Source organism: Ambystoma mexicanum, chromosome 3q (assembly GCF_040938575.1).
Source record: "Ambystoma mexicanum isolate Mex_15411 chromosome 3q, UKY_AmexF1_1, whole genome shotgun sequence".
NCBI lineage: Eukaryota > Metazoa > Chordata > Amphibia > Caudata > Ambystomatidae > Ambystoma > Ambystoma mexicanum.
In genome coordinates, this window is record NC_090926.1 from 390,175,440 (window position 1) to 390,190,218 (window position 14,779).

General features: G+C 46.7%; 1 protein-coding gene across 1 annotated transcript in view; it reads left to right on the forward strand.

Annotated features, from left to right (window-relative positions):
* Positions 1–14,779, forward strand: part of PDGFRB (platelet derived growth factor receptor beta) — a 234,991-nt gene that overhangs the window by 168,171 nt on the left and 52,041 nt on the right. The window contains exons 14-15 of the mRNA XM_069654064.1: positions 402–512; positions 10,858–11,008. Coding sequence (XP_069510165.1) covers positions 402–512; positions 10,858–11,008 — 262 coding nt within the window. The remainder of the gene's footprint in view (positions 1–401; positions 513–10,857; positions 11,009–14,779) is intronic.

Here is a 14,779-nt window from a genome sequence, read left to right on the forward strand (position 1 = left end):
TGTATATATTTTCTAATAGAGTGATTGTATATAGAAGCTCCTCTGTATATCGTGTTACGGCTACTTTGGATCAGGTCACTCCTCTGTCTTCTGAACACTGGGTGCGTAACTTACCTTACTGCAGGGTAGACTGGCCATGAGGCTGAGGTGTATTTGAGGATTCTAAAGGAACACAGCAAGCCTGCTTTCCTGTGGCCATTTGAGCACCACTTGTTAACCCCATCCAGCCTCCTGCCACAACACATCAAATGTAACATAACTGTATACAATTAGAAACCATAGACTTAAAGTAAACAGTGTATACCCCCACACGCCGTTGCAGTGCATCCCCACCAAAGTGCAGACTCTTACCAATCCAAACTTGATGGATGTTTCCCTTTTCTATGTTTATGATTTCATAGCAACGGCCCGGACGAGCGAGAAGCGTGCCCTGATGTCTGAGCTGAAGATCATGAGCCATCTGGGGCCGCATCTGAACATCGTCAACCTGCTGGCAGCGTGCACGAAGGGAGGTGAGTGGCACCCTAAGCATCTCAGGCCACGCTCCTGACCACGCACGCTATGTCCTCGCTCGTAGTCCTGGAGTGTGCCTGTAGACACTGGGCATAATCTCACTTGTATCGCAGCAAGCAAGACTTATTTTGATTCCCACCATGGCTGGTACAAGCACCTTTTCACCAGGTATCCACACTGGTGACATTCAAGACAGCCACCTGCCATTGGCTTTCCATGATGCATGATATGATATATGACATGATATTTTATTTATAGCGCGCCCATACACAAGTGTTTCAAGCTTGGCTCTCATGTTAGACTCCACTGGTACCCTACCTCGCTGGGCTTTTATACTTTAATTTAATAAAAGGACGCAATTCACCCACCTGTGAAGGATATTTTCGACCGCCCTGTTTCATGCCAAATAATGCATCCCTCCACTACTGTGAGTCAGCGGAACACAAAAGGGTCCTGCCACCAGGTTATTTTTTACATAGTAGTCGTTTGGCCTCTGCCAGACTCACCATCCAAGCTCGCGTCTCATATATTGTTAACCACGGACATCAGGCATTCAGGTACGGCTAACGCCGGTTGGCCTCGCGCAGGAACTCCTCTTGGCAAAAAGGCAAATGTCCAGCAGCAAGCGGGTCTTGCACTTTGAACTCAAGAGTTCACGCAGCAAGAGTTAGTGGCGCCTCCACCTTTCACATGTTCAATCCACTCATGATATTCATAGGAAAGTGGAAAAGCGGTCACGGCTGTTAATGCTGATATGATATCATAGGTTTATTTATAATGCCCTTAATACCCCGAGGTTTCTAAGCGCAGACCCGGGGATCTATCTTGTGTTGCGCCGCGTCGTCCTGCTTCCAAGGCGAGCGCGTTGCCGCTGGGCTGAGCTATCCTCCCGAGACCTCTGATCGCCCTAGTCACTTCTTGCTCCAGGCACAGGGTTTCTTCAACTATCAGCCACCAAACCTGTAACAAATCTAAGCACAGACGCAAAACCTGCTATTTGAAATCACTCACATCAGTTTAGGGGGGTTCCATATCACCCCTCCTGTCCCAGACTAATAACCCACAATGCTGAGAGGACAGGGCATCGTTCCCGCAGCATCTTAGCATGAGAGTCAGCAAAAGGCTCGCCACGCCTGGCAATGACTAACTCCAAAAGTCTCATGTTCTGCTTAAACTGGGGGCTCTGTTGTCCCTTGCATTTTTTTTTTCAGCAAAACTAGTTCAACACCTCAGGTTTTCATGGAAAACGCAGGCCCACCAGTGACTCTTGACTCTACGCAATCGGGCTGCCGCAGCTGCCCTCTTTTAACGTGAATGGCAATTCTGGCACAGGGAAGGATCCTGTCAAGGAATGGTGTATTCAGATAACCAACTCTGGAACGAGGCCGCAATGTCTTCATTACACCATTGGAGCCTCAAAAGGAAACTGGCAGGGTTTAAAGGCAGTTGGAAACCCACAAATTGAAGCCCTCCCTTATTTGAGAGCGTCCTCAGCTATCCCGTCAACATAACAGAGTGTAAGAGGGCGTTCCGGAGCTTCTGGCGTTTCTCTTAGGCCTGTGCCAGACGCGTGGTGCACTGGCCAAACCTTGTCTTTTTCTGGCTTTGCATCATGCAGCAGTCTCTCAAAGCCCACTGTCTCAGCCAGAAGGAAGAATGCTGACATTAAACACCACAATAATCATGTTGCTAGCCAATGGGGTAGCCAGAGGTAAGGATAAAGCATTCGGCAGCCCTGCAAGGAGGGGTCTACTACACTGGACCTGAACTGACCTCTGGCGATCAGAGTATGCTATTTGCTAAGCTGTCAAACAAGGGACTGCAACCTTTGGCTCTCCGGATGTTTTGGACTACATCTCCCCTCGGCCTATCCAGTCTAGTCAATGTTGAAGAAGCATGGGAGTAGTGGTCCAAAATATCTGAAGAGCCAAAGTTTGCAGCAGACCCCTGGCTGAGGGCCTGCAATACATTTTTCAACCGCACGTCTGTTATTTTGATAGCAAAGGAAGTACACCGTAAGTTGTGAAGCAGTGCCACACAGAGGCAATTGAGAGTATTGCCTTGCCTGGTGTCGCAATGCGGCTTCTTTTGACTTCTTAGCGAGGATACGCAAGGTGGACTCCACTCTAGTCTGTGCCTCTTCGAAGCGGTGCGCCCTGTTATGGCGCGGGACATTTTGCCACACCACTGTGGCTGCAGAGCCCTTTTTGATGTGGCCACAGTGGCTCAGCAGCCAACTCCGCGCCACTCATGTGGCGCAAGGGCGATTTGGGCGCAGCTGCAAAATATCAACACTTAGCAGCTACCACTGCAGCCTATTTCTAAATCACACACGTGTCAAATGAGAACCTTAAACTTGCTTAAAATTAATTTAAAAAATATATGAATTTGGTTAAATATATATATATATATATATATATATAAGTATATATGTATGCAAATGCTATATGGTGGTGCTGCTGTCAGTAAATTAACCCAGGTCTCGGGTGTTTGAAGCCCAGCACATAACCGCAGCTTTTGTTAGCAAGCTGTGAAATCTGGCCATATGTTAAATAATTACATTCATTTAATGAAATGATCGTCCCACCTCCTGATGGCATTACCATTAGACAACATTAGGTGAGTAGGAAACAGAATCCCATCAGGAAGTCATTTGCGGTGCCTGGAAACCCTGCAGCTTGTGTTTTCTTCAGAGTGGAGCTGCTTCCCCGCTGACATCAGTGGTTGGGGTAAGCCATGGCTTCAAGGGATACACTAGGTTTGGTATCCAGTGATAATGTCGCTGGGGAAATGGCCGCCAGGTGGCAACATTTCCCTAAAAATGCACGCTCCAGACAATAAAACACTTTCCCCAAAATGTCTAGGTTTGGAGGTAATAATATATACATAATTCTAACCCTCCTAGAATTATTGGGGAACGAATTTCAGGTTCAGGGGAAAAAAAATCGCCTGCCTGGCTACTTTGTCACAGCAACATTAGCACATGGGACTCCAGGTTTTGCATAATGTAAGCCCCCGACATAACAGCTCCGCTGTGGTGTTTCTCTTGTAAACGTGTTACGCCCAGTGACATCAAAGGAAGCTGTGGGTAAACAGTCCGGCTTCAAGCATGATGTGATGCACTCCTGGTTATGAAGCAAAGGGCCCCAGTGCCGCTGACATTGGAATATTGGCTGCATGGTGGTTCTGTGAGGGCATAAGATTATGCATAGAGGAGGTGTGGAGAGAAGCACACATTTAGCTACCTGGCATACAAGGATTGCCAAGTGAGGCAAAACGGTTTCTGGTGTGCCTTCCCATAAAAAAACCCATACAAAAAAATGTCAGATATATTTATGGGTTGGTCACTTGCTTATATTCAGGGCAGAGGTGGGGGGTATCTCATCCCCTGTTGTGAAAATCGGAGGTTGGCAGTCCGACAAAAAAATAAACACATTTCTAAGAAAACTAGTGAATGCAAGTTTAAGCAGCATTTTTTTCTATCGAAGTGTAAGATGCACATTTAGAAAACAATAGTGTGCCCAGCATGTAGGAAGCCTGCTTTTAACAGTGATGGCTCCCAGCCCAGTGATCTTCATGGCCCATTGATTCCCGTGGTTTCTTTTTCAGGCCAGAAGAAAGACAACACTGAGCTCCCAACCTCCCTGTGCAAAGCTGGGGGCTCAGTGAAGCCTTGTCAGGGCTGAGGCAGGCCGGGTCCGAGATCCAGCCAGACATCTGATGCCAGATCTCAGATCTGCCAAGGACCGGCCCATTGACCAGCGCTGCCTTTATGTCTCTGTGCCGTGCTGGCCGCGGACAACAGGGCGTGCCGAAACGGGACATGCTCCGAAGGAGCCGCGCCAAAACATCAGGCACTGAATGGCTCGCGCCTAAATGTCTTGCTCTGCTTCGAAGGGATGGAGACGATAGACTTTTTTGTTGCAGTGACATCAAGTGAGCAGGGAGTGTATTCTGTCTTCCGCTGTCGCAGAGATTGCTGGTAGTAAGCTGGTTATCCACAGACGTGTCCTTCCGTTTCTCCGGTATAGTCAGGATTTGAGAGATCGTGGCGCACCAGTGACATCGAGTGGCCATTATGGGTAGCGCATTTGCTGATATCCCAGCGTGGGCTTGTGTCCTTCTTTTGCAGAAATGGAAGCGGGCGATGAAGGGACATGGTTCACTGTAGTCCTAATAGGGGACCATACCTGCCTACATTTGAAAATCAAAATTCCTGAGATTTAAGACCCCGCCCATTTGCACACGGCTCCGCCCACACGCCCCGCCCACCCGTCAAAAAGGTAAACTTGGTTGTTGTAGCCTTCAGTTTGCTTACAATAGTATTGAAAATAATAATTCAATGCTATAGTAAGCAAAATGTCATTGGATTGAAAGCACTATTATTGCTGTGGTGGCGCCCTCGGTGTGCTTACTATAACATTGAATGAATGATTTTCAGTGCTATTTTAAGCAAAATGAAGGCGGCGCAATAGTGCTTTCCATCCATGTCATTGCATTGAACGCAGCATTATTTCGGCAGCGCTGCCGCCGCCTTCCTTTTGATTAAAATAGCACTGAAAATCATTCATTCAATGCTGTAGTAAGCAAAATGAAGGCGGCGCCGCAGCAGAAATAATGCTGTTTCAATCCAATGACATGGATTGAAAGCAGCATTATTTCGGCTGCTGCTCCGACTTCATTTTGCTTACTATAGCATGAATTAATTATTTTCAGTGCTATGGTAAGCAAAATGAACGTGGCACCATCGCCGTAATAATAGTGCTTTCAATCCAATGATATGGATTGAAAGCACTATTATTATAGTGGTGCAGGCAGTGGGCACGAACATTTCCCGCCGGGTCCCGTCATATTCTCCACCTGATTGGCTACCGCGGCAGCCAATCAGGTGGAGAATATGACGGGACCGGAAAGAATCTCAAAATTCCTGAGATTCAAGGAACTTTTCCGGAGACCCGGAGAAATGCTTGAAATTCCGGAGTCTCCGGAAAAATTCCGGAGGTTAGGCAGGTATGTAGGGGACGCAGAAGAGAGATCGTGGTGCAGAGTGGCCAGTCACAGTATGATACTCGGCAATGTCCCAGAGGGCTCTAGCTATGTGCTTCTCTTTGATGGTGACATGGTCATATCCAGGGGTGCAACTAGACTAACATTTCAGGAGTGGGACTAATCTTTCAAATGTTGGGAGAGGGGGGTAACTTCAGAGACGGTGGGGGAGGGGCCAACTCACTTGTGTGGGGGCATCTAACTTCTTAACCCATTCTAAAGAGACTGGTGAAGCTTCAATGTTAAACGAAGTTAACTCTCCCTTCACGCATGAAACCAGACACTTAAGGACTGCTGTGAGAATGAGCTGTCTCCTGCCCAGCCCCACATCCCCCCCCCCCCCCCCCCCGACCTTCCTTACCCTTCCAATTACTCCCCTGGCACGCAAGTGCTAACATCGCATCACCATCTGAATGGCCTAAAAATGTATGCAAATGAGCGCAGTTGCCAACAATGAAATGCTTTACAAAGGAACGGTTTATCATCCGTGTCCTGTCCTGCCTGCCTCCAGAGCTGTAGGTCAGCCAGATCAAGTCAACATTGCCCAAAATTCCAGGAGGGGGACTAAAGCCCCATTTTCCCAATGGTCGTTGCACCCACCACTTGTCATATCTGTCTTGCTCAAGAATGGAACAGACAGGCACTGGTGCCATAGGGACGCGGCAGTGCTTTGCTCTTTGAAGCGTGTCGAAACTGTCAAAACCTAGGACCATTTCCTTTTTTGCAACCTAGTACATTTCAAGTGCTTGTGCTAGAGTGGCTGATCCAGAATAAAATCGGAAGCAGTAAAGTGGGCGATCATAGTAGTCTGCGCAACCTCAACATTAATTTGACTGGCTGAGTGAAAATCATCCATGTAACGGGTCCCTCGTTAAAGCCTTCAGGTCCAATCACTTTGTTGCTTCTTCCATGAAAAGCCTCCTATTGGCTAAGAACGGTGCAAAATAAATGGTCACGTGACTCTTATTTGGGCCTGCATTTCATTGCAGGACACACGTGACTGTCTAGCTTTGCTACCTATTCTCCCATAAGAACTTTGAACACTTCAGACCTGCTGCTGCCAGTAATCCTGCCCAAGAGTCAATTGGCTCCTGGATGGCTTGGTAGCCGAGAGCAGCTGAAAGGAAGGGTCTTCCTGCTGGCCTACAGGGGAGAAGAACGAGAAAGTAGAAAGGGGGTAGAGACGGCCAGCGAGCAAAGCATGGTCACAGAGCCCCGCACCCCACCCCCTCCCACATCACACACAGCATTCCAAGCCAAGGAAACAGGCCGACATGATATTGTACATGTATGTGTTGCGTGGCATGCAGAACTCGCATGTAAGCAATCGCATAACATACCTTAGTGGGCCTTCCAATTAAAATAGGTCCGTGATCATATCTAATCAGAATACGAGTAGTACCACATTTGCCAACCGACTCAATTGTGAGTAATGCTGTGGTACAAACAAGTGAGCCACTGCCACCCGAGTGGCAACACATGATGTTGTAGTCTAAATGAAGGTTTAATTTGCAGTGTTTGGAATGTGTTTATTTTCCCTGTTTGTAGCAGCCATACTGCTGACATTCCAACATTTTTAGACTTCGCTTTTGGTTATTTTGGAGTGTTGGTAGTAACTTTACCATTGCAATTCCCAACGAGAGAGAGAGAGAGAGAGAGAGAGAGAGAGAGAGAGTCTTCCGTTTACACATATGCACGCATTGCTGTATGTGTGTTGTTGTAACAAACATTTCACGCTTATTCTATGCATACGACTATTACACACACGCATGCTATGTGCATCGGTGATGTCTGTATTGTGATCATTAACATTCCGAGTGTACTCTATGTGTTCTACAGACCAATATTCCATGCCCATTGCATGTGCATAGTGTGCTTCCTAGATTTCATGTGAGGAATGGTATGTTGAGAGCGTGTTTCATGTGCATGTGGCTTATTGCTGTAGTGTGTGAACGTTTTGAGTGCATGTATGTGCTGACTTACCGTCTGTCCATATTGCACCTGTGGCTTATGTTTATTATTGAAATGGGTGTGTATTGTGTGTGTATGTGTGTTTGGCGTGCCATCTTCCCATTAACATGTTTCCAGCGTACTTATATCCTGTGTGTTTGAAGTGTGTCTATTGTGGAGCACACTCCAAGCACATTGTATGAATGTGTGTATTGGGCTAAGAAATGTTTAGTGCATTTTGCATGTGCATATTGTGCATATTCACTTTCCGAGCACATTGAATGTACATGCATGTTGTCCTCGCTCATACTCATGATTGTATGTGCCTAACGTGCTCGCTTATATTCTGAGCTGGCGCTCGCGCGCGTGTCTGTATGTGTGTGTGTGTGGGGGGGGAGGGTTGGGGAGGGAGTGAGGATGTGTGTGCCCAGCGTAATATATGTGCACGCCTTTATTCTTGGCGTCGTCATTGTGTGGGCGCCAGTGAACATTCGTAATCCACAAACACACATCTGTGTTAATATTCTGGACCTACAATGCAAGATTGAATTAAAGATACATTTTGGGGATTTTGAAAAGTGAATATCTGGGGTTTGGCTGATAGAATCATTTTGATGTTTCAGGGTGTACCAGTTGCCAGACATTTTGAAAATCAAAGTAGACAATTTCAAGATATGCGTCTTGAAAGTATGTCTTTTTGTGTCTCTGGAAAAGTAATAGGAACAAAATGCCATTTATTACATATTTTTCAACATGAAAAACATGAGTCACAGTGGACTTTTCTCAGCATGTGGATAAGCAAGTATTTTGCCAGATTTAGTGAGGTTTCGTGGATGAGCTCAAACGTTCCTAGTTTTTTTAATTTGCTATGTTACGTGCCATGCATCCATTCAGAATCTAGATTCGTAATCCACATTCAAAATGTAGCAATCACCCCCGCTTAGGGAGACATACAGAGCCGGTAACCACCTGTCAACCAAAGCCTAGGCAAGGGCTCAGTGCAATTACCCGCCTTCTACGCCCCTAAGTGTGGGTGATTGCTATTTGAGCTCAGGGTGCAAAGGTTTCTGGGTTGTTTGTTGTTGCTGGAGACAGGCTCCGCGTGTATGTGCTCAGTCTCCCATAAAATAAAAAAAACAAAGCGCTCGCCACCCTAGAAAATAGAAAAGGGACAAAGTATGTTTTCTATTTCTATGGCTGCCTGGCACAACAGGAAGGATCGGGGGTGCCGGGAGCTCTAGCAGGTAGGTAAGTGGAGTGAGGGCCTGTCATGGGGGCTGGGCTTGGGGGCTTAGGGATGATGTGGGTGGTAGGGAGAGGATCAGGGAGGGGAAGGGGCAGGGAGTTGACAAAAAAATAGCAGCACCCATGGAATGACCTAAGGTGGCTGGGAAAACACGGGTGGTATGCTGCATGTTCTTGCTCATGTTTACAGCCACATGATTGGCTGAGTGCCCTTCCTCCACGTGTATTCCATGAGCACCAATCTCCTGTGAAATGTAATAAACAAGATGGCCACCGCCATAGAAAATAGAAAAGGACAAAGTTTTTTTTCTATGTCTATGGCGGCCGACGTGACAGGAAGGAGCAGCAGTGCTGGAGGCTCTAGCAGCTAAGTGGGGTGGGGGTGGTTTTGGGGGTGAGGGGTTGGGGCTTGGGGATGACATGGGGGATAGAGGGAGGGACAGGGAGGTGTAGAGGCAGGGAGGTGACAAAAACAGGGCAGCACCCATGGAAGGTGGTTGGGAAAACCCAGACGGTACGCTGTGTGTTCTCGCCCACGTTTCCAGGCACATGATTGGCTGAGCGCCCTTCCCCGGGTTCGAATATGCATTAGAAATATGCATTTGAAAAACGCATTCTGAATACATATTTGGAATACACTTTAGGAATACATATTCAGAATACACACATGGAATATACATTTTAAAAAGTGACTATCTGGCATTTGTCTGATCCAATTTTCAAAGGAGACAATTTAGAGATATGCATCCCAAAAAGTTTGATTTTTGTGGGATGTTTAGAAATCTCAATACAATAAACATACATTTTTAAACATGCTGTTTTACATGAAAAGGTTCATGAAACTTCATTAAATTTGGCATGAGTTTTCAGATCTGGCCAAATCAACTGCTTGCCAAATGTGATGAACTCAAAGGGATGAGGCAAAGGCCAGAGAGGAAAACTTTCCCTCCTTTTCCTATCCAGATTGCCATGTAACCTTAACCATGCAGTGTTTAAATACAATAAAAATGTATCCATTCGTGTAACCAACACTGTCACCAGGAGACATCGAAATGATGACACTCTTACTGTCAAAAGAACTGGAATTGTTTCTTTTCAGGAAATAGCCCCTTCTCCTTTGAGAATGCAGGAATGGCTGCAATGGTGTGGAAATGAACATTATATTTCGGTGGTCGTAGAAAACAAAACAATTTTCACATCATAGGCTCATTTCTAAAGGATTTTCAAATCCTGCAATACGTGAATTGCTTCCAGCGCTATAAAAAAGAATGTCCTTAGTCATATAATGATGCCCGGAGCCCCTTTTAAGTTTCCCCATACATGAAAAATACCTCTATTTTCAGAACAACAGAGTTGGAAGCCAATAAACTGTTAATACCATTTGTTCTTTTCTTAATGTGTTTATGGGTTTAAAAGGATAGTACATGTATTCCCGAAAGTGTAACATATGCACCTTTTGTGCCCAATCCTTGTATTTCACACTGCCCTGCCACAGACCAAACGTTTCTCGCTCTTTGAAGGCCCATTTGGGTTTCTCTTATCAAAGGAGACAATTAAATGCCTTTTCCATAAGGTCTTCCCATCCAAAATGCAAGCCCGCAACTGAATGGGCTTTCCAAATTCATTCATTCGGGATACTCTCGTGTGTATGTTTTCATCATCAAAAGCAAAGACTATTTTTACCTTGACTCGCCATGAAAGAGAGCTGTGTCCCGGTGCCTTACAAGTGACATGCGTGGGTATGTAATAACAGTGGCCTGTGCACTCTTAGCATGAGGGTGGCCCGTGCACCCTCATCATGAGGGTGGCCCGTGCACCCTCATCATGAGGGTGGCCCGTGCGCCCTCATCATGAGGGTGGCCCGTGCGCCCTCATCATGAGGGTGGCCTGTGCGCCACCACGGCTCCAAGCTTCCTTGCCAGTGGTCAGGCGTTATGATCTGCGCCACACTGTTCTGTTATTGGTGGTGGAGATGACCTCTTAGGGCCCGATTCATGGAATATTTGCCCGGTTCAAAGTGAATTTGCACTGCTGAAAAGTGACTTTGCACTGCCGACACAGTATTTAGAAACGCCTTACTTTTCTCTTTCTTCTCCCCTGCAGGTCCCATCTACATTATTACGGAGTACTGCCGCCACGGCGATCTAGTGGACTACCTGCACCGGAATAAGCACAGCTTCCTGCGCTATTGCACAGGAAAGGGGCGACCCGACGGCACGGGAGTTGGTGACCTCAGAGATGGACAGATGCATAGGTGGGGACCTCACTCTTTTGCCACTTAACTTGAATGAGATCCTGAGAGTGCAGGTGTGGGCGGTGGGAGGGAGAGCATTGGCACCGGGGGACAAGTGGCTGCCCATGCCGGTGTGGTTGCAAGATCACCCACTGCCACACTTGTGTGCTGTCGGCATACTCTTGCCATGCTATCAGCTTTGCATGTGGCAGAGAGGGCTCTAATTCCAGCACTGCCACTAGAATATGCTGCCCAGCTGTTTCCTGCAAACCTGCATCTGTCAACTGTTCCACAGCACATCTATTTAAGAGCACCTTCCCGCAATGCTGCGCGAGCTCTGACACAGCCAGTGACTCAGATAATCCCGTGCTGTGGGTTTTTAAGTCCTGTCTTGCCTGTGACAATGATACACCGACCGAACAAGCTCGGAAAGGACCTTTGGCAGTGTTTTCTTAGGGAACCTTTAGGGTGTGGGGGTAAAATAATAAACGGGGTAGGAATAAAGTGAAACTCAAGTGTCAGGACTAGTCTCCTAGGGTTGACTGACTAAAAGTTCAGAGAAAACTAAAAGTTCAACCTGGGTTTCTCTCCAGCCTCCGGTGCTTCCCAGGATTCCCTTTCGAGGGAAATGTTAAAATGAACATCTTATAACAAACTCTCTGATTTTCCAGGATTCGCCTTCTCTGGGGGTCTTGGACAATCCTCGCCCAACACTAGTTTCTTAGGGAAACTCGCGTGTTCTTCTCTTCTGTGACCTGGTTCTGGTACTTTTTGGTCTTTTGCCCTTCTTCAAGGACCACACACCTGCTCCTCAAGACAGTCTCAGTGGAATCATCAGGGTCGCATATTAGGGGAATGAGGGCCCTGGGTAGAGTGTGGTCACTCCCTCAGACCTGGGTGTTGACCAGAGAAGCCTGGCAGTGTGTAGTATCTGCTTGTGTTGTGTGCACCAATGCAGGCAGTAGAATGTTATGAGGAAGCCTGGAACCTTACAGGTCATCAGGATTCCAGGACTGACAGTTGATTATTCAGGATGTGAGATCTGAGTTGAGAGGATGCTTATTACATAGCTCCTGCCGCCCTTTCCCCAACTAGCCCTGAAAGATAATAAAGCAACTTACTTTTCATACATACCTGCCTCCAGTGTCATCTCTGCCTTCCTGTGACTCCCCAATACTACACAGGGGGAGAGGGTGGCCAATTACCCCTGTGGTACTCAGACCTGGGCCCAGCAGGCCACTCTCCCTATTTGGTCCCCACATCACACCCCTACGTGTCCCTCTTTGTGCTTTGGATTCACTCTGTGAGCTTCCTTCTTCTGCTTGCATCCAACATCAATCGTCTATCTCTCTTAGCAACTCCTGGCCCAGTTCCTCCACTTGTTCGCCTTAGCGCGCCCCTGATCTTGTTTCTACTGTGTCTTATCAATTCCCTCATCAACTTCTCTCTTTCTTGCACTTTCTCCACCCCTTTGGCCACTACAGTCATTACACTGCAGACATCGCCTGTCTCTCCCACCTTCTTCACCCCTTTGGGTGTCACTAATCTACAAGTGTTTCTTCTCCCTCCCATCTTCCTCAGCACTTACTTTGCTCCTGTAAGCATCGCTCTTTGCAATTCTATTCTCAGTATCGAGTGGTGGAAATGGAGAAAAATGTGTAGGGGATCTCACAAGGGCTGGGGTGAGGGTGGAGTTTGAGGGGGCGTGCCCGATGAGGCAGGGTTTAGGGGCGGAGCTGGCAGTTGACCTCTAATCAAAGGAAATGTCCGTTTAAAACGGTGCTATTTCTTTCATGCTGCTTCTTTTCCAAACTATATATCAATTCCACTTTAAACCACTTCCATGGCACTGGTGATGATTTACTTCACTATGCAGATAATAGTTTTGACCAGTGTTGCTGAGTAAATATTCTTTAAAATGCACAATGATTGTCGGATACCTGTGTATTTATTTATTTATGCAATGTTTGTCGGATACCGGTAACCGACAAACATTGCATAAATAAATAAACTGGCGTGGCTGAGGACTGGGTCAGAGACTGTAACTTCCTCGTGTGACCCCTTGCACAGGGTCACCAGAGGAAGTTACAGTTTTCTCGTGGGCGCTTTCTTTTTTTTCCCCCATCGCTGACTCTGGCCGGATCCCGAGAGAGCCAGCCAGCCCAATCGCCAGCCAGACCAATCACGAGCGATGTTAGTATCTTTTTATTTATTAATTTTTAAAGTGCCCACAGGCACTGTTACAGGAATTACAGGAATTGTTTGTTTTTTAGTTGCATAATTGTACGCGCTAAAATACCCATAGGTTTCTAAGCACGGACCCGGGGATCGAACCTGTGTTGCTTCGTGTCGTCTCGCTTCCAAGGCGAGCACTTGCTACTGAGCTACCCTCCCGGGACGTATTAATAACCTCTATGCTGCTTTCACATTCTGCACACCTCTGGGAAAATTTTTGTGTCTCTTTCCTACTTTTACACATATTTCTAAGCCTCTCCTAGCTTTGTTATCATTCTGTACCCCTTCTTTGCTTCTCTAAGCACCACCCTCCTTCTTTCTACATATACACTCGAACTTTCGCCCCTTTAGGCATTATCCTTCTCCTGACTACTTCCAATCTCCCCTTCTTCTCCCCTCTTGGCACTACCCTCCTACACTCTTTATTTTATTTCTTTATATGCACTTATGTCAGCGCACAAAGGCCTGAGGCATCTAGGCGCTAGTTACATTAAGTGCGTAGTATATTAGTGAAGTGCAAGAATATGCATATATATTACGGAAAAACATGACAGACACACATAAAAATCCATACATATAAAACATAGGTGGACTAAATCAGGGGGTCACGAGTAAACATGTGAGATTATTAAGAGTGCAGTTTTGAGTTCCCCTTTAAATGTGGAGAAGCTGGCACTGGCTCTTAAATCAGGGGGTAAGGCATTCCGAAATCTGGGCCCAGAATGCAGGAAAGACCCGTGTGTAACAATGGATAACTAGAGGTTTGGAGCGGATGGGCGTTATTAGAGCAGCAAACTCTCCGAGCAGGCAGCCAGGAGAGTCTACTGCCCAGATACTTGGGGCTTGTGCCATAAAGGCACTTGTGCATAATACATAGAGTTCAGTAGGTAACTCTACTCACCACTGGTAGTCAGTGCAAGGCCCTACTTGCCTTGGAGATGTGATCAGTTCTCTGCACGCTTTCTTCAATGTGGACTACGTTGTTCTGGATCACCTGCATGCAGGCCATTTCATTTTTGCTAATGCCTTGCAAAAGACTTGCACAGTAGTCCAAACAAGCTCTGATGATTCCCCTACCAATGGTGGTACAATTCAAGGGGTTAAGAAAGGGCTTAAACTGATTGTGCCAGAAGCTTCAGATAATAAGCTGAGCAAGAGTTAAGGCCATTAATGTGTATCTTCATGGTCAATTCCCGATCCAGGACAACACCCAACGTTTTTACCTTGGGTAACGTGGCAAAAGAGCATCCTCCGATGGTAAAGGACTGGTACTCCTCAACAGGTTTCCGCAGCTGAGGTGCCATGCCTGCAATCATGAGTTCTATTTTCATGTTGTTCAGAGAAAGGCAGTTATTAACACTGATGGTGTCTTGTACGTGGTACCCAGAGAGTGGAATCAGAAATTGCGTGTTGTCCGCGTAATTTGCGTTTCTGAAACTTGTGAATCTGCTTAGAATCACATGCTGTGCACATAGTCCAACATCTAGTGGTAATCGCGGAGTATTGCATCTTGTCTTTCGAGGATCGAAAGGGGGACGTCGACATGGGTGTGCTTGT